This window comes from Lissotriton vulgaris, chromosome 8 (assembly GCF_964263255.1).
Source record: "Lissotriton vulgaris chromosome 8, aLisVul1.2, whole genome shotgun sequence".
In the NCBI taxonomy this organism is placed as follows: domain Eukaryota; kingdom Metazoa; phylum Chordata; class Amphibia; order Caudata; family Salamandridae; genus Lissotriton; species Lissotriton vulgaris.
This window is the reverse complement of record NC_141696.1, coordinates 1,509,186,502-1,509,207,528: the sequence shown is the minus strand read 5'-3', so window position 1 is coordinate 1,509,207,528 and position 21,027 is coordinate 1,509,186,502. Positions and strand designations below refer to the sequence as shown.

The 21,027-nt window shown below is 47.0% G+C and overlaps 1 protein-coding gene across 5 annotated transcripts in view; it reads left to right on the top strand.

Annotated features, from left to right (window-relative positions):
- The window catches only part of STXBP5L (syntaxin binding protein 5L), a 1,891,501-nt gene that overhangs the window by 459,770 nt on the left and 1,410,704 nt on the right, over positions 1-21,027 (top strand). For all 5 annotated transcript variants that reach the window (XM_086935625.1, XM_086935622.1, XM_086935624.1 and 2 more), the window contains exon 3: positions 3,896-3,977. In XM_086935625.1, the coding sequence (XP_086791751.1) occupies positions 3,896-3,977 (82 nt within the window). The remainder of the gene's footprint in view (positions 1-3,895; positions 3,978-21,027) is intronic.

The following is a 21,027-nucleotide window of genomic DNA, read 5'->3' as shown; positions in this document are numbered from 1 at the left end:
TGCAAATTGAAACAGGTGTTGCGCACACACATGTCCAAAGGACATGTGTGTGTGCAACATGCAACTTAGAAAAATGCTTTTAAAAGCATTTTTCTAAGTTTTCGCTATTTACCACGAGGTTTGACCTCGCGGTAAATAGCGGGCCGAAATTGCTAATTCGCAATTTTTTAATGGATGATGAATTGCATTTAAGGAATCTCAAATAGAGATTCCTTAAAAGTAATTCCTCGAAAAATTGCAAGATCACTATTACCGATTTTTGCATTTGGGATGATGAATCCCAAATGCAAAAATAGAGCTCGCAAAGGGCCAGATTCTTAGAATCTGGCCCTTTGCGAGCCGATTTCGGCTTGATGAATCAGGCTGTAAATGTCACAGAATTCTAAGTGCCGAGACTGGCTTAAAGTGTTATGCATAACTGCTGGATCACTTGACATCTCTGAACTGCACTACCTGAGCAAATTGTAAAGTAGATTTTGCTTCAGACGAATTGATATGGAACTGAAGCTCTTAGAAACAGGTAAGTAATTCTTAAACAGAGTGAAATATTACAGTGGTGGAGTTTACAAACTTTGTATGCTAAGATTGCACCTTTGGAAAAACACATTTCTAGCACTAGTTCTTTGTAAGACCAGTTTTTAAAGTTGAACTCTATGGTACCTGATATTTTGGGCTATGGAAAAGTGTGAAGCCCAATAGCTTGCGTTCACCAAATGTACCCTGCTCTACAGATGAAAATATTCCTACTGCCTTACAAGGCCTGGAATGGCACCTCGTAACTTGCATGAATAAGCAGAGTGCTCCAGGGGCTTCCTGGATCAGGGAAGGTCTCTGGGATACTTCTAGGATCATTGGGGAATGAACAGGCCATGGTGTTTTAAGTTTGACCCTATAATAAGAGATAAAAACCGACCTGGATAGGATAACAACCCTCATCCGTGTAAACACATAAACACTGATAAATAAGTGCATAACCAAAAACAAACATGCTATTCAAAGACAAAAAGTGCGAGAGAATGAGAAATTGGTTTTTCTGCACAAGCCAACACAATCTAACTTTGCTAGACAAGGTAGGAGCAAGAAAGACTGGTCTAAGGTTATTCTACCTGAGTTTTGTTGTTTAGGGACATCACTAAAGCAATGTTTCTTTTTCCTTTTCTTTCCTCTATTTTTCTGTGCTTGGACTAAAGGTGCAGGGTTTAGGTCTGACTAGTTACTTTACACACTGTAGAGAGTCTGGGAATATTAAAATCATAATTGATCTTTTGGCAGTGTTGAATTCTTTCACTGATTGGTGAAATGGCTGGCTCATAGGAACCTTGGCCTATCATATTTATCCCCAGACACAGAATGGGTAAAACCCTTTGATGCACCTCCCCTTTCCTATCAAATAAGTATTGGTAGTGGGTCACCTGCCCAACACCCCCGGCTTTCAATATCCAATGCAAGGTATAGCAACAGGTACATATGAAAAGAGTATTGTCACCTGCACATGGGATAGTGGCGAAAACATGACATAACTTTCCAAATACAAAATGCACAGCTGCTAGGTGGCTTATTGCTAGGTGTGATACCGTCAGCAAATCCTGTTTTTGTTTAATTCAACTGCACTTTAATGCTGGGGTTTGTGAGGCCACAGTTACATCCTTAACAGCAAAAAACCAAGTCAAGGAATACAGTGAGATGTATGTTCAAAGGTTAGGCCTTACTGAAAGTCAGACATTTGCCAGGAGACATTTGGCAGCTGTGAATGAGCTTACAACAGCAGCACCACCTTAATGGAGTCTGCAAACAGTGCAGAAAAGCAGTGGCCGGCATGCTTAAAGCATCAAGTTTATACTGCCTCAGAATGCAGGGCTGCAAATTAATCTGGTGAAATTTTAAATTTTACAGGTTTCACAAGATACTAAGCTAAGCATAATATTTAGTGAGGAGCAGGCGAATAACCCTCAGCGGTGTCCAGGCATTTGTTTATTAAAATATTTGACCGTAAAACTCAAAAACAGCACTGAAAGCCACAAAAAAAACCTTAGCCACAGGACCCACTAAGAATAGAGAAGGGTCACGTAGAGTGCCCACAATAAATCCATGCCACTGGACTATCAGGCTGCAGAAACTTGCTGAAATATAGCCAGTGCCTCTGGAATTATGCGACTGGGTTGGAACAAATTATGTGACTGGGTTGACTAAATTATGTGGCGTGAAAAGGCAAATTTTGCGATACTACTACATTATTTTGCTTTTTTTTCAAATGTACATTGTCTGGGCAAAGAATCCACATCATTAGCAACAGCTTAACACTCGAATACAGCAATTAGCAATTGAAAAGGCTAGTAAACCATTCTGATTGGCCTTCCACTGCCCTGCAACACCTGTTGCAGCATTTCTAGTAGATTTTGATCCATTTGAGCTAGAAACAATTTTTTTTCAAAGCTGCTAATGATTTAACAGAGAATGGCTTATGTGGCAAATGTATCATATCCATAATTATTTGGAAAATGCTACTTCTCAGAATCACATAATTCTAGTTGCTCTGACTATAAGTATGCTGTGAGGAGCAACCTTGGGGAACTTTTCACTTTTACACAAAGTGCATAATTCCCAGAGTAAGTTCAGGAACACAGACTTAATTAAACATTCTCCCCAACATAATTTTATATAGCTGTTTCTGTAATGGGAAGCCAGCCTTTAAGTGGAAGAAAGCACTGGTCCTAAACAAGTTAATTGTGCCTAGGGAAAGGGGAGGGAGAGGCTTGTTCTCGACTGGCATGCACCGGTGGGGGTGGTAATATTGGGGCAATGACAAGTCCCCCCTATCCAGAGAAAAACAAATACGAGTTTGGACTCAGTCCTCTCTCCTTCAAGAAATTGTGGGCACAGCTGTGGCTGATACCAGTGCAGCTGGAATTATGTGGGAGGAGACGAGCAAATGAAATGATGCAGCTAGAAAAGGCTAAATATGCAACATAATGCATCGTGTTTTGTGACAATATTGATTCATTATTGTATTATTTTTACAGTTGGTAATACTGTCTTAGCAAATGTTTCCTTCATAAGTACCAATTTAACACTCAAATGCACCATTTAGCTCCTGAAAGGTGACCAATCAGCCTCCAGGAAGAGCCTTCCACGGCGCAGCAACACATGGAGCTGCATTTTAGTAACTTTTGATCAGTATGAGCAAGAAACAATTTTTTAGGTTAAAATCTGAAAATTATGGGCTAGGCGGGGGATTATTTGGCAAATGTGACAAATCCATATTGTGAGAAAAATGCTGCAATATCGCATGATTCCAGTGGCCCTGGTTATATCGCATTTTAACCCTGAAGAAAGCAAGCCCTGCAGCCAAAGGTGAAGCTGAACAAAAAAAACACAGTAAATAGACATTGAACGATGGAGACAGTCAATAGAGCTCACAGGATGGTTAGTGTAATGTTCCATACACTAGTGATTTCTTGTTAAGTTGTCCCGCTGACTAGGCTGAAAAACACAGAGGTTGAGTGCTAGCAGTGAGCAGAAGGTAAATAAATACACCTGTGTGGCGGTTTTCGCTGCTCGACAGTACTGCGCAGTGGGTGAGCCGCCAGCGGTGTGTTGCTGGCCCGCGTGGCATCTCCAGGCGCCTTCGCGCGCCTTAATCGATGACTCCCAGCCAAGAATAGATCTCTCATAATCTGGCATGTTTTCAGGCTTGTGTTGTGTTTACCTGGAGCTGGGGGCTGCTGTGTTCCTTAATTAGATCAGCTGAGGGCCAGGAGAGCATCTCTGTTTCCCCTAATCAGGCGCAGTTGTGCATCTGGAGGTTAATTGCTGACTGTCTGGTTTCCTTGTTTCTTCCTCAGCATTAATCTCTGTCATGGCCGAGTGTCAGTTTCCTTGACTTTGACAATGTCAGATTGGGCCGGCCTGGCGTTGACTGCCACTGTCAGCACAGCAGCGGGGCCGCCGTCCTCCACCTGCAGTTCCTAATCAATGAGGTAAGAAGAAACGCCAATAGCATCTTGTTTTTCTCTCTCTGTACAGTAGGATGCTGGGATCTGTGATCAAATGTGAATATATAGTGCATGAAGCCATTGTGACGTGGATCTGGTCCTCTTGTCTGAAAAGATTCTGGTAGGATGGTCAATTTTCAGATGAATTTAGGGATAACCCCTGCCTTTCAGGGGTCATCTATTCTTAAGGCCATAAAGCTCTTCATTTCCAGTCGCCATCTACTTGACTTGAACAGAGACTTGAAATTGATCCAAGGAAGGCGGGTATAACGTCTCTAAGGCCACAGCCAATTACTACAAATATGCAAATGATTTCATTGTAAATACATCTCCTGTGAATATCCTTAAACTCTAAGATGCCCCAGGGCCTCCTGGACCAACAACTGCTGACACACTTGAAAAATAACCTATTTTTGCTGTTGGAGGGAACTTCAATTTAGAAAGGGAAAAGCAATTGAATTCTTTTGCATCCGATTGCATAATACACCTCAGGGAGGGCTTCCTTAAGGCCACAAAATGTATGCAACTACAGGTAGGCAAGTGTAAAACAGTAATAAGGCAAGGTGGGGAAGTAAAATGTTGTGCACATGTCAAGGCCTAGATGAAAAACCAGCTGCCTCCCGAAGCGGTAGGGAGTTTGTTAAGTAGGACAATGCACAGCCCATGTCTTGCCAATTGTGTAATTTGTACTTTATTTTATGCACGGCTGCCTGTCGCTTACATGCCTCTAGGAGGCTGGTAGGGTTGGGTACCAGTCATTCATATATCTGCCATGTGATTCCATGCTCAGTGTGGGATGTATGACGTTACAACGCATACTTTTACTCCGCATACCATTACAACGCGGTATTCACAACGCATACCGTTACAACGCATAGCGCTTTGGGGTGCTGGATAGTGGTAAGTATAATTTACTATTCTAACTCCAGTCCCCGTGGACCCTAGGGAAGGTGTTGGATAGTAAATTAAACTTACCTCTTATCCTAGAGCGCCCCCCAGCGCAATGCGTTGTAATGCCTGCGTTGTAGTGGTAGTGCGTTGTAAAAATTGCGTTGTAACAGGTGAATACCTCAGTGTGATCTTCACAGCCAGGCGTGGCATCTTCGCCAACTTCAAATGCTGAGGCTTTGAAGACCTGACTTATAATGAAAAGGTCTAATTACAAGTCTCAGGGGCAGAATGCAGCTGGCCAGCAGCCCCCCAGCCACTAGCCGCCTGGAGGAACATGCCCTCGACATGAGACAACTTGGCAGCGCTCCAGTGACAGGTCAGGCGCATCTCTGAAGGAAGCGGGGTCCATCAGATCCTAGGGTCCCCAGAAAGAGCTCTCGAAGAGTGGCTTAAATGACGGTGAAATACCAGGATCCACCACAGGACAGGCTTGCCTCTGAAAGGCTGGTGGGGCTGAGGGGATTCAGTCATATATCAGGCCAGAGAATAGCAATGATGACTCACGACACATGTTAGGATCCGCCCTGACAGGCCAACTGGGCTGGGGCAGAAACATTCAATGTCAGTCTTGCATCTGATAGGGTGATAGAGTTCGAGCAAACTCATTCATAAGTTAAGCACCAGCATACTTCAGAGTACCCCAGTTTAGGAAGGAGATTAAGCATGCAATCATTTTGACAAAATAAGAAACCTGGAACAAAAAGCCAATTTTTCTCCTACTTTAAGAAAACAAGATGGTATTATGGAGACCTTGTAAGTCAAGTACCTCTTTGAAGTTAGCTGGCTTTCGGATTCATTTGCTGTTAGTTGATTTTTCATTTTCACGCCGGAGCATAGTGGTAGAGCGGTGTCCTATAAGTTATGGGGGTGTGGGCAGAATGATTGGGGAGGTCCTTGGGTGGGACTGGTCCTGGGAGGATCTCCTTAATCCTGTTTATGGGGAGGGGCAGTGCTGGCTAGTGAGGAGGAGGGCTACACAATACTGACAGACGCAGGGGCCTCCTGCACAATGCAGGCTGATTAAGGAGGCACATTTACAATGGTGGCTAGGACCACACCTACCTTACCACACCAACTCTGAATCCAGGTGGTGAAAGACTACTCAAAGCCGTGCCAGGGGAACCTTTGCAAACCACCTCAGTTGTGGCAATTCCAATCGCATAGTTATGAAAGATAGGTAGAAGAGGCACCTGGTGAAGAGCCAGGCTTCGAACAAGGCAGAAACGTGCCTATCAGGATTTTTCAGTATGAGGAGCCGTAAAGTGTGAGCTGGATCTGCTATGGCTTTGTGTGGATCGAGCCCCAGGGTGCTTCTCGCCTTCCGTAAGGCTTTTACTTAAGATGGATAGAAGTCTTGTCTCCCACTCAAAGTTCTATCTTCATCTCTTCTTTTCAGCTCATCCTCTAGTCAGTTGAGCAGGTCTTTCACCGATCTCAGCCTCTTCTCTGACCGCAGGTGTTCCCGCCTTGAACCTTAGTGTCGCCTCATTGGAGGATATATTGTGCATCCTTACTTTGTGTTAGCGCAAGGAAAGGAGCCGGATTAGGGTCAGTGTGAGAGGGTGTTAGCCAAGGGTTGGGGCTCAGATTTGTATTAAGGCCGCAGGGAGAAGATGGAGTGGCGGTCAGGGCGTTGTATGTGCTACGAATACAGGCATGAGTTGTTGAACGGGTGATGGTGTGGAGGTCACAGGGTGTTGTATGTGCTACGAATACAGGCATGAGATGTTGAACGGGTGATGGTGTGGAGGTCACAGGGCGTTGTATGTGCTACAAATACAGGCATGAGATGTTGAACGGGTGATGGTGTGGAGGTCACAGGGTGTTGTATGTGCTACGAATACAGGCATGAGGTGTTGAACGGGTGATGGTGTGGAGGTCACAGGGTGTTGTATGTGCTACGAATACAGGCATGAGGTGTTGAACGGGTGATGGTGTGGAGGTCACAGGGTGTTGTATGTGCTACGAATACAGGCATGAGGTGTTGAACGGGTGATGGTGTGGAGGTCACAGGGTGTTGTATGTGCTATGAATACAGGCACGAGGTGTTGAACGGGTGATGGTGTGGAGGTTACAGGGCGTTGTATGTGCTACGAATACAGGCATGAGGTGTTGAACGGGTGATGGTGTGGAGGTCACAGGGTGTTGTATGTGCTACGAATACAGGCATGAGGTGTTGAACGGGTGATGGTGTGGAGGTCACAGGGTGTTGTATGTGCTACGAATACAGGCATGAGGTGTTGAACGGGTGATGGTGTGGAGGTCACAGGGTGTTGTATGTGCTACGAATACAGGCATGAGGTGTTGAACGGGTGATGGTGTGGAGGTCACATGGTGTTGTATGTGCTACGAATACAGGCATGAGGTGTTGAACGGGTGATGGTGTGGAGGTCACAGGGCGTTGTATGTGCTACGAATACAGGCACGATTGGGTACAGTATTGGGAGAGAGCCTGGCAACTCTCGAACCCTACATCAGGCATGTACTACAGACATCCTTTGCTTCTCAGACACTACCGGATGACTGGAAGAAAGCTGTAGTTCTTCCCATAAAAAAGAAACCTAACGTAAGCCTTGAAGTGCTTGAGAATCTGAGACCGATCTCCCTACTGCCATATCTAGCCAAAGTGGCTGAGAAAGTGGCCAACTCCCAACTGGTGGCTCACCTAGAAACAGCAAACATACTACACTCCTCCCAATCGGGCTTCCGGTCGGGCTACTCGACTGAGACTGTCCTTCTGAGAGCGACTGAGACCCTCAGACGGGGGGCTGATGCCGGTCACACCATGGCGTTGGTGATGTTAGACCTCAGCGCAGCATTTGACACTGTAGCTCATTACATCTTGCTACAGTGTCTAAACCGGGCGGGTGTCACAGGCTCTGCCCTGGGGTGGCTGAAATCCTTTTTGATAGGTCGGAGCTTTCAGGTCCAAAGGGGCTCCTTCAGATCCTCAGAGCTAGCACTTGAACAGGGAGTGCGGTTGGGCTCTGCCCAGAGCCCAACCCTATTTAATCTTTACTAGGCCCCCCTAGCCGAGGTGGTGCAGGCGTATGGAGTGAAGTTAGTCTCCTACGCTGATGACACCCAACTGCTAATCTCCCTATCTCAAGCACCATCAATAGCGGCGTCCAACTTTAAGGCCTGTATGCAAGATCTGGCCACATGGATGAACTCGAAATGCCTAAAGCTAAACGGTTCCAAAACCGAGGTATTGAGGTGTTGAATGGGTGATGATGTGAAGGTCACAGGGCATTGTCTGTGCTACGAATACAGGCATGAGGTGTTGAACGGGTGATGGTGTGGAGGTGGGACATGGGAGACGAGCGCAGTCTCTCACTGTTTGAGCAGGAGCTGCCCATGATGGAACAGTAGGCTGTGCATCTACACGTCACACATCCAACGCTGATCACACTATGTATGTCATGAAATGCTAAAGCTTAGTGAAATGTACAGACTGCCGAGCTGAGTACAAACCTGTGCCCATCATTGCACGGAATGAAGGCGATGGAACTCATCAGCAGTATTCACTCCTTCCCTGTCAGCTACACAAGCATTTCAAACCAATGGAAACCATAACACACCTTCACAACATGAGCGTGCGTTCGTCACAAGGCAGATCAGTGATTGTGAACTATGTCTGTGTTGTTATCCCTACAGGTGGAAGACAGCCAAGGTCATAGAGTATCTTAATGAGTAGAAATCCTTCATAGTCCTGAACACAGGATAGTGAACCCCACCTGAGGCACTTCCTGCAGTCTCCCCCACGACCTAAGATGCACTCAACAGGCCCCACTTCACCACCTGTACAAGTCTCTATTTCCACACAGGGCATCACTCCTTCCTTGAGGTGCCAGTCACAGTCCAGTGCACTTAGGCGTCAGTCGCAATCCACTGCACTTAGACGCCAGTCGCAATCCACTTCACATTAGCGCTACTCATTGTCCACTCCACATAGGCACTAGTAACAGTCCACTGTACTTAGGCTCTAGTCACAGTCCGCTGCACTTAGGCACCAGTCACAATCCACTTCACATTAGCGCTACTCACTGTCCACTTAGCATAAGCACTAGTAACAGTCCTGATAAGCGTGGCTCAAATCCACTAGAGTGACTTACAGCACTCACCTATAATTACCTTATAGGAAGTCAGCCGGACAGTGGAGAAGTAAAAACAAAAGTCTTTATTAGGCCAAACAACACTCATATGAGAGGGCCCTGTCCGACCTCACTCCTAAGAGTGCGAACGAGAGGACTGACTCTCTGCATCACAGCAATACATTATAATGCAACACAGTAAATGGGGTACGCCCCTAATGGAAAACTACTGAGCCCCAGACCAGTGAACAATGCTCTCATACAGCAGGCATCTGCACCTGCGAGGGATACAGTATTATCTCTGCTCAAGGCCAGGGAGCCAGCCTTCTGCGTCTCTGGGCATGAGAACATTGCAGATAACATAGTTGTTAGTTTCGGCCACAGTGAGCCGAGAAACGAAAACTGCTGTCTTAGTATATTTCTGTATTCCTGCGGGAGGGGCATGAGCGAGCAGAGCCCGCAGGCACAGAGAGTCACACAAAATGGTGGCACACAGGCTAAGCTAAGGAATTAATATGGTCACACGTACATCCAAATATAAGTATAGGTGAGTATATGAATTCAGCCTAAGTGCGTTTACGTAAATGCATTAGTTAGTCATATGATGCTAACTCACACGTCATCATGGGGTAATTAGAGCATCGAAAAGTGAATTCTATCAGACCCTCCTTTTAGCATCATTGGCTAACTATAGCCTCATTTAATTGCCAAAGGTAGTGCCGACATACATTCTAGGGGCAGGCCTACATTACTTCATTCGAGAACATCTTCTGCAATAAACATTAACCAACTTGCATCAGCAGGAATTTCAGTAATCATAGAAGTGGTATATTGACCATGCAACTTCTTTTTCGGACGTATATTTGCAGCACACATTGAACAACATGGGGGGAGGCAATATATGCAAAGGCAGCATGATAGGATTACACTCACTACTCCAACCAATCCCATCAGTATTTTCCAGCCCCAGGAAGAAAAGGCCCCCCAGAGCCACCCTTGGAGAGACCATGTTCCATTATCTTGGTGCAGTTCAGTCGCTAATCTATGCAATTTTTGCACTGCCAAGTTAACAGTCGGGGCAGAGTCGGGGATATAAACGCAGCAAGATGTCCCGATGACGCGACAGGCCCCGCCCCTATCTGCTAGTATGACATCAAGGACCATCCTATTCTGGATCGTAAATAATCTCATAGCCTGAACCTCAACAGAGATGTTAGTCGTAATGTCAGCCTCAACCAGAACCACCTTTTCCATTACCCTAGAAAGTCATCTAATAGCTCTACTGTTGAATATAGGACCCCAGAAAGGAAGCAGACCCTTAGAAAAATCAGTCCATTGCTGATACGAGGTATCTGTCTGATCAACGTCCTCTACTTGAAGTTCCCTCCTTTTACGCTGCTCTCGAGGCTGCTCTTGAGGACTGGGAAATCGTCGATGAGTTCTATGATAATCAGAGGGGGCCACATATACAGGAGGAATCAGATAAGCCAGGTAGCACACCCCACCCCAACCCTCTGGCAACCATAAGTATCCATTTTCACCGCATACAAAATAGACACTGGGTGGGGCAATCAAGGAGGGGCTAACTGGCAGGCGTATTAATGCGGTCACATTACAAGAGCTATTTCCTACCTTGATGGGACCCCTTCCCTCTATACAGAAAAACGGAGGAGGACCCACCACAGCAAGGGGTATCAAAGACTTGGAGCTGCCGTTATTCTTAGGTGGGTGCCTATAAGACAAAGTGGCATTCAATTTCATAAAACTATCCCTAAGTCTATCAGTATCATTAGGTGTCAAGAATCGGCCCAACTTTTTCTCACATGTCTCTATAAATATCTGGTCAAAACGTCCGTCAGTGTATATTCGTCCAAGGGAAGCTGAAGGCAAAGGGCGTACTCGCATCGTCATTGTCCACCCCCTATTCTGTAGTCGGGGTGTTAGGGAATCTGGCTGTTGGAAATATTTGACTAGACCTATAAGGGTGTACCATCCCACACAACTATTTACCGGAGTCAAAGGAAGAGCAAGGAATCTATCTTTCTTATAAGCAGCAGAAGGCAAAAGCCCACAAACCCAGCAATCTGTCATGTTGGTAGTGGCATGTGCATGATGCAAAGTCTTAATAAAAACATTATCTTTATAATTGGTGCGTATCATTCTTTCGCCATATTCAACTGTGAGCATATTGTGTTCTGGAACAGCAGTAGGTGTGGGTGCAAATGAATGAACGGGATAATGTTTATCTAGGAAGAACAATATTCCAAGAGTCACCAAAAGGGCAATTAAAAATATGACGACCACCACAATTTTTCCCCTTCGGGAAAGGGCCAACCAGGGGGAATCAGGCTCACGTCTCGGGGGAGCTGCAAAGGGCTGCTCCTCATCAGGAATTGGCCGCCCAAAGGGATACATTCTGTATACTTTTTCAACACAAAAATCAAAAAAAAATCAAACTATAACTAATAAAAAAAAAATAGTCCCAGACAATCCTCAACCGGCCGGAGGGGTTCTTCAACCCTTAAAAAGGGATCTTCTTCCCTGTGTCCTTCAAAGCCTCACAGGCAGGCTTTTACCGTTCATACCTATTCCCACGTCGTTGGTCAGCACTTTGAAATAAGGGAAGCACTTAATTCGGGCCCCGCACCACTCTTTAGTCTCAAAGAACACAATCTTCGGCTAAACACCAGGGCTCTTACAAGTCCATCCCTACCACTAAATCTTCTTTTTCAGAATGTCCACTAAGCCCTTCTTCCAGTATTTAGTCCATCATTTTCCAGCACTGTACTTATTTTCTCCGGGGCCGGAAATTGTAGCGAGTGCTCCCTGGCACTTCAGGATCAGAAAACAAAGCAGGTGTATCAGTGGCAGATGCTGAACTTTCCGATATCTCTTTGCTAGCAACAAAAGGAGTGGTAGAGCTCACTGTATTTTCAATTCCGCTGTGCTCTTCTCCAATCAGTGAAGCATCCGAGAAAGGAACATATCTTGGAATACTTTCACACTCCTGGTCAGCGATGCCATCCTGTACCCATTGATCATAGGGCAACGGGAGCGGGACCCTCTTCACATGAGAGGCATGGGTCCACGCCTTTCTGCCGTCAATCCGCAGTGCTGTGCGCGTGGTGAGAAGCACTTGACGAGGCTCTGACCATCTCGGCTCCAAACAGGACTTCCGCTGGTATCGTCGCACCACGACCCAATCCCCTGGGTGGATGGTGTGTCCAGGCCCCTCCGGCAACGGCTTCAGAGTGTCTGCTACCTGCTGATGAATAGAACGAAGATCTTTAGTCAACGCATACAGATAGTCTGTCAACAGAGGGTAAGGAACTTCTGAAAAGCATTTGGCTCGGGGCACTCCCCAGATATTGGCCGGGCGGCCAAATACCACCTCGTGCGGGGAGACGCCCATTTTTGCATTTACAGTGACTCTTGTGGAAAGCAAAGCTAAGGGAAGTGCATCTGGCCAACGGAGACCTGTACTTTCACATATTTTGGCCATTTTTAACTTGAGTGTGCCGTTAAACCGTTCCACCAGTCCTGCTGCCTGAGGATGCAAGGCTGAGTGGAACTTCTGGGTGATGTGTAGACCCTTGCATATATTCTTCACTAATTCAGCATTAAAGGACGTGCCATTATCACTCCAGATCACCCTAGGTAATCCGAAGCGGGAGAAATACTCCTTTATCAACATTTTTGCAGTAGACATAGCCGTGCAGTCTTTCGTTGGGAACGCCTCCACCCACCTACTAAAGGCGCATACGACTACAAGGACGTACTTCAAGTTGTTGACTCTTTCCATTTCGATGTAATCCATCTGAATCACCTCGAAAGGGAAAGAGGGGGGTGCAAAATTTCCAGTTGGGACGGGGGTACCCTTTCCAGGATTGTGTCTCAAACACACCATACACTGACGAACCAAATTGGTGGCCATCTTAGAGATATTCTTATTGCTCCATACCGGGTCTAATAGCTTGCAAATGCCCTTCGCACTCACATGGGCAGGACCGTGTGCCATCGTTACTACTGGAAGGACATACGCATTCGGTAACATCCATCGTCTCTTATCTGTCACATCTGTCCAGCATTCATCCGCATCCAGTCGTCCCTGCCCATCCTTCCATGCTCTCAATTCCTCATCCGTCGCCTTGCCCTGTATGTTCTTGACACTCTGTACCGTGTCTGCGAACATGTGAATATCTGGGACCCATCGTGCTGGCCCTGCCACAAACATTCGTGGTAATTTTTCTCTAGCAGTCTCTTTTGCTGTCTCGTCGGCAAAAGCGTTGCCTCGCCCGACATCGTCCACTATTGTCTTGTGTGCGCTACATTTTATCACAGCCAATCTTTTGGGTAAAGTCAGTGCCGTTAGTAGTCGTAATATCAGTGGACCATGTTGGATGCGTTGTCCATGGGAGGTCAAGAATCCCCGTTCTGCCCAAAGTCGCCCATAATTATGAACCACGCCAAAGGCGTATTGGCTATCGGTGTAAATATTAACATCCTACCCCTCACTCAACTCACATGCTCTCATTAAGGCGATAATCTCGGCAGCCTGGGCAGAATTGTAAGGTATTCTAGAAGTCTCCACCACCGTCTGTAATGTCGTTATTGCATATGCTGCTGTCGATGTCCCGTCTGGTAATTTAAAACAGGATCCATCAACATACAGTTCCCCGTCTGGTTCTTCCATGGGTCTGTCTGTCAGATCCACCCTCCCCTTTGTCTCCTCCTCAGTCCTATACAAGCAGTCATGTATGTCGTCATCATTTGTGTCAGTATCTGTGGGGATAGGTAACAAGGTGGCGGGGTTCAATGTGGCACACCTTTTAATTGTCACATGGGGTGCAAAAAGGGTCATCTCATAACCCGTCAGACGAGCGCTTGTTAAATGCTGCGTCTGTGTCCTGTTCAATAAAATGTCCACAGCATGCGGTACCATTACTGTGAGATCTGATCCCAGCACGAGCCCTGCCGATTGTCTTATAGAGACCGCAGCAGCCGCCGTGGCTCTCAGACAACTCGGCAGCGCTCTTGCCACATTGTCAAGCATTGCAGAGAAGTACGCACACGGTCTCTGCTTCCCCCCGAAACACTAAGTTAGGACTGACAACGCGCAACCTTCCGCCTCGTGCACGTAAAGAACAAAAGGCTTCTGGTAATCAGGTGTTCCAAGAACTGGCGCCGAACACAAAGACGTCTTTAGTAACTCAAAAGATTCCTGACATGCGGGGGTCCAGGTTAGGGGTTCGCGCACTTCTTTGGTAGTCAGATACAATAGGGGTTTTGTTAGTAATGCATAGTTAGGTATCCACTGACGACAATACGATGTTATGCCTAGGAACGCGCGCACCTCTCGCTGCGTGTTAGGTACCTGCATGTTAGTGATCGCTTTTATGCGCTCCGGCGTCAATCTCCTCCCCACTTTCGAAAGGAGGTGACCGAGGTAGGTGACCTCCGTTCGACAGTATTGAAATTTCGGAAGGGACACCTTATGCCCCCTCTTTGCCAAGTGGTGTAACAATTTTACAGTAGCATCCCGACAACCCTGCTCGTCGTCCGAAGCTATCAGGATATCATCCACGTACTGCAACATTACATTGCCCGGTGGAAGTTCCAAATCATCCAATTGTGCCTTCAGGGCCTGACTATATATACTAGGACTCTCAGTGTACCCCTGAGGAATTCTCTGGAAGCGGAAGCTACGGCCAGCCAATGAGAATCCGAAAAGATACCTGCTGTCTTCATGTACTGGGATACTGAAGAAGGCGTTTTTCAAATCTAGGACAGAGAAATATTTGGCCGAAGGTGGGATCATTGTCAATATCGTAGTGATGTCCGAGACCACCGGGTACTGTGGCTCCACTACTCTATTTACTTGGCGCAAATCAATCACGAATCTATAGACATCAGGAGTATTATCTGTGGCATCAGGTGATCGTCTTTTAAGTATAGGCAAAATAGGACTGTTACATATATTCGAATCAGTCTCTTCCACTACACCAGACTGTATTAAATCTTGAATTATTTGTAACAAGGCCTTCTCACCCTCTCTAGGTATTTTGTATTGTGGAATTCTGGGCAATTTGGCTCCCACCTTCACTCTTATTGACACCGGGGCAATGTCCATTCTCCCCACATCATTATCACTGACAGCCCACAAGCTGTCGGGTATGCCTCGAAACTCAGGTGGCAGCGGGTCATCTTTTGAAAAGCACTGTAGTGGGCGGGCAACATTGGGGCCTAGAGTGAGGTACACGCCATCCGGAGAACAATAGATAGTGGCATGCAATCTTTTCAATAAATCTAAACCCAACAAATTTTCACCACAATTTGATGTCAATAGAAACGGCGAATCAACAGTAAAAGGACCAATCGTTAACGTGAGAGGTTTAGAAATGGGGCTAATCACCGGAGTTCCCGCGAAACCCACGGATATATTATTCTTGCCAGACAGAGCCGCCCCTGGGACCCGAGAACGAGCCACTGAACTTTTCATTGCACCCGTATCCACTAGAAATTTCTGTTGAGACCCTAGTAAGTCGGCTTCGACATAAGGTCCCCTCTGATCAACTTCCATAAGTACTGGTCCCATGCTCTGTCCCACGCTGTCCTAGTTGTGGGAAAACCCTGTCAAATCATCAACTGAGTAATCATCGTTATAGTACTGGGCACCATCGTTCTGTAACTGCTGCCTATTGGTATTATTGTCAAAATAATTTCCACCCGGCCTCCTGCCTCCATCCGATCGTACCACCTGTCTTTCATTATCCCCACCACCTCTTCCTCGTCCGCGCCCTACGCCAGCGCTCGCCTGAAGCAGCGGGCAATCCCTCCACCAGTGCCCCTCCTGCTTGCATTTCGCGCACTGATTCGGTCCCAGCCTGTCCCTGCTCTCACCTCTGCCAAATCCCCCTCCGCGGCTCAACCCCGCACCCCTTCCTCTGCCTCTCGCCACTTGCTGCAACAAAACCCTCGTCTTTAAATCTTTAGCCTTCTTCTCCTGCTTATCCTTGTTCTCATTTTCCCTGTGTTCGTAATATTGTGCCATACTTAGTATTCCCGAAGGAGAGGACGTTGTCCACGTGCTCTCCGACGCTTGCAGTCTGGCTGATATTTCAGGCAATAAGTTTGTGACAAACCTGTTGACGAAGAGCCGTAACCCCCCATCCTGTGACACATCCTGCCCACTAAAATCCATAAACGTTTCCTCAAACCTCGTAAAGAAATCAGAGACCGCCTCATCTTTCTTCTGCTTGCAAGCCGTCAACTTGTCCCAATCTACCTTTTTCGGGGGAATGAGGGAGTGCATATACTTTATTATGCGCCCCGGTAAAGCTAATATTTCAGCCTTCGGCTTCTCTCCTGGCTTACGCTCCTTGTCCCAATCCTTCAACTCCTGCCATGTACCACCCAGCTCCTCCGTATGATCCGTACCTTTCACTTGTCGCCACACATCAACCGGGACCAAAAGCCCGAAAAACAATTCAACATCAGCCAACGTCATCACAGTAGAAGACGCCGCTTCCGTAAGCTCTTTGTAGTAGGCGGTCGGATTCTTTCTAGAATCCGGCAGCTGAGCCTTCAATGACAACACCTCACTTCTCTTCCATGGCGTGTACACCCATTGCTCCTGAAAGTGCGCATCAATTCTGTTCCTTGTAACGGCCCTCGTGACTGGGTCTAACAACTCGGGGACCTCAGGATGAAAAATAGGGTGCACCTCTCGCATTGGGTGGAGACCTGGGAAATGGGGCGTACCGACAGAGGGTAATTCATTCCTGTATTGCAAAAGCGCGCGCAGACTACTCATCACTTCTTTGACCCCCGTGTTAGTTCTGTACGCTCCAGCCTGTATATCCCACAAAACCGCCGGGGCCACACCTCCATATCCCTGCTCCCATAGCGGTATCAATACACCAGCCATGTGCCACAAAGCGTGCTGCTGCATTAACGGCTCAAAATCTTTCATGGTGGACCAGATATCTTCGAATGAATAAATATTATTCCTAGCCCATTGACATGCCTGGTTAGCCACCAAACTTTTTTCATCCAAACCTACAGTAGAACGTGTAAGCAGCTTCCGTACCTGTGAGAACAATCCGCTACCTGCGCCGCGGCTCGGTGTTAGCATCTCCTGACCGGGGGTGGTGCTAGCTGAAACAGTAGGGAGTGCCAAAGAAAATGGCGAGGGGGCAGGTGAAGCGGGCTGGAGTAGAGAAACGAGGGGTGTCGAGGGCAGGGATTGTTGGGGGGCACTCGCTGAAGGACCTGGAATGGCGCTACTAGGGCCCGAAAGTGGCAAGGAGGGGTACAATGGCTGCGGGGCATAAGGGGGCGGGGGTCGGGCATTCAAAATGTCCTCCATCTCATCCGGGTCGTCTTCTCGTACTACGTAACTTTTATTTTCTTTCAACCTACAAAGTCTATCTGCGCGCTCCATGCGTAATGCATTCTCATTCCCCACCTGTTCCTTCGCTTTCTGTGCCATAGTCTGGGTGGACTTTTTATACTCCTCTTTCTCCTCTCGCATCTTACGTTTCCTGACCTCTTTCTGCCACATTCGCAAAGAGTCGAACATACTCTGGCGGCTACGCCTAGCAAACAGTTTGTCTTGCAAATAATCCAATTTAGCTTCATCAAAAGAACCCGTCAAAGGCCATTGTAAATCCACATTATCAGCAGTGTATCGATGCCACAAAGTACCAAACAAAATCGGGACCAGTCCATGTTTAACATACATATCAAAACTCGGTGTCCCTTCAGGAGGTGCGGGTTGACTCTCGGCCAATCTAGTATCTGAGGGTCGACAACAGCATCCAAAACATCGCAACTTGCTAATACACGGCATCTTTACTTTATCTCGAATCACAACTCAAATTCATTCACATACAAACATATAGACGAACCACGTACACATATACAAGATCTCCAAAACACGTGTTACCAACTTGGACAAGGCCCGTCGACCAAGTCCTGGGGAACCTGGACTCTACCGCAGACCGAACAGTACGCTAACTGTTCTGAGGACGGGGACCGGATCCGCTACCCGTGCGGCACTATGGATCGCTGCGCGCTTTACCGCGGGAAACCCGGATCACACCTCTTCTGAATCACCACACTAGGAGTTCAGAGTAAGCGCGCCAGAGTCTACCCACGATGAGCCACGCCTTCACCACAGTACCATGCGGTCGGATCGCCACAAACAATTACCTCGAAATACGTCCCCAACCCCCGTCAAGTCTGTCAGAGCACCAACTCGTACTCTGAGTTCCCCGGAGCACACTAGCCCCAGGAGCACACCGGCTCCTCAAACCATCGGAGACATTCTAGTCTCCCGGAACACTCCCGTTCCTGCAGCAATCACAGGTGGATCACTCACCTTCCGTATGCGGCACCGACCTCTACCGTTCTCCACCTCCGGCTGCCAGGACCAACACGGTCAGCTTCAAGTTCCGCCTTCTGGACCCCGGCGTAAGATCCGAACCGGGACCTCTCCCGATCAGCAGGGTGGGGCAGCGCTGCGAGAACCAAGCTCGGCATCAAATGGGATCCCGGGCCCACCGTGCCGACCAGCGGGTCCCCGGTCTTCTGCTACCCACTTACGGGTGAGAAAGATCCTTATCGCGGGGTCCCTATTCGGGCGCCATCTGATAAGCGTGGCTCAAATCCACTAGAGTGACTTACAGCACTCACCTATAATTACCTTATAGGAAGTCAGCCGGACAGTGGAGAAGTAAAAACAAAAGTCTTTATTAGGCCAAACAACACTCATATGAGAGGGCCCTGTCCGACCTCACTCCTAAGAGTGCGAACGAGAGGACTGACTCTCTGCATCACAGCAATACATTATAATGCAACACAGTAAATGGGGTACGCCCCTAATGGAAAACTACTGAGCCCCAGACCAGTGAACAATGCTCTCATACAGCAGGCATCTGCACCTGCGAGGGATACAGTATTATCTCTGCTCAAGGCCAGGGAGCCAGCCTTCTGCGTCTCTGGGCATGAGAACATTGCAGATAACATAGTTGTTAGTTTCGGCCACAGTGAGCCGAGAAACGAAAACTGCTGTCTTAGTATATTTCTGTATTCCTGCGGGAGGGGCATGAGCGAGCAGAGCCCGCAGGCACAGAGAGTCACACAAAATGGTGGCACACAGGCTAAGCTAAGGAATTAATATGGTCACACGTACATCCAAATATAAGTATAGGTGAGTATATGAATTCAGCCTAAGTGCGTTTACGTAAATGCATTAGTTAGTCATATGATGCTAACTCACACGTCATCATGGGGTAATTAGAGCATCGAAAAGTGAATTCTATCAGTCCACTGCACTTAGGCACTAGTCACAGTCCGCTGCACTTAGGCGCTATTCACAGTCCGCTGCACTTAGGTGCCAGTCGCAATCCACTCCACACTAGCGCTATTCACTGTCCACTCCACATAGGCACTAGTAACAGTCCACTGTACTTAGGCTCTAGTCACAGTCCGCTGCACTTAGGCACCAGTCACAATCCACTTCACATTAGCGCTACTCACTGTCCACTTAGCATAAGCACTAGTCACAGTCCACTGCACTTAGGCGCTATTCACAGTCCGCTGCACTTGGGTGCCAGTCACAATCCACTCCACATTAGAGCTACTCACTGTCCACTCCACATAGGCACTAGTAACAGTCCACTGCACTTAGACACTAATCACAGTTCACTGCAATTAGGCGCTATTCACAGTCCGCTGCACTTAGGCGCCAGTCGCAATCCACTCCACATTGGTGCTACTCACTGTCCACTCCACATAGGCAGTAGTCATGGTCCACTGCACTTAGGCATTAGTTACAGTCCACTGCACTCCGGCACTATTCACAGTCCACTTCACTTAGACGCCAGTCGCAATCCACTCCACATTGGCGTTACTCACTGTCCACTCCACGTAGGCACTAGTCACGGTCCACTGCACTTAGACGCCAGTCTCAAACCAAGTAATGTAGGCACTAGTCATGGCCCTCTCCACCTAGGCGCTAGTCACAGTTCACTGCACTTATCATGGATACCGTTCTGTGACCCTAGGACCCAAAGAACACGATCATAAGTTATAGTGCGTCAGTGCTTGTATGTCCACCGGGCACCAGCGTTTTATGACACTATCATGGATACCGTAATGTTCATCTAAGTATTCTGAGTCCTCAAAGGCATATAAAACTGCTATTTTGAAACATTGGCCTATCATCTGTCGAGAACAGGATTTCAATGGTATTTTCAGTGAGCAACCAATATTTGCCTATAAAAGAGGAAAGAATCTCAAGGAACTCATAAAAAATCCCAAACTCACACCAGCGATCAAATACAAAGGCAACCAACCTTGTCTTAACTGTCAAAATTGCAACAACATGATCAAAGGTCCGGTGATTAAACATCCTATGAAAGGAACTGACATCAAATTGAAATTGAATGCTACTTGTGACACTGAGAATGTCGTATATATTGTAAAATGCCCCTGTGGGCTGATATATACTGGGGAAAACCACACGCAAGTTGAAACAGAGAATAAATGAACATAAGAGCAATATAAGGACTGTTAACATGAAGTCTAACTTGGCTATACATTTTAAGGATAGCAGACACAACATCAGTCAGCTCAGGTTTGCTGCAGTGGAGGTGGTCAATAAGCGTGACGACAGAGACAACAACAACTTTTTATTACAGCGTGAAAACCACTGGATTAAATTCCTTCAATCAATGAAACCTTCTGGTCTCAATGATCGGATGGAATTTCAATGTTATCTATAGAAGACTCCTTCTATTTCTGTTCTAACATTATTTTGTTATGCATTGTTTATCTTTATCTGTTTATTGGTACAAAATTGGGTATTCATGGTCACCTTCTCCTTTTTTTAACTCCATTCACTTTTTTCATTTCGTTTTTCACTCTATCTCGTCTCGAACTTATTGTTAGTTTATTCACCTCCAAATCCCTCGGTGTTTCCGTCA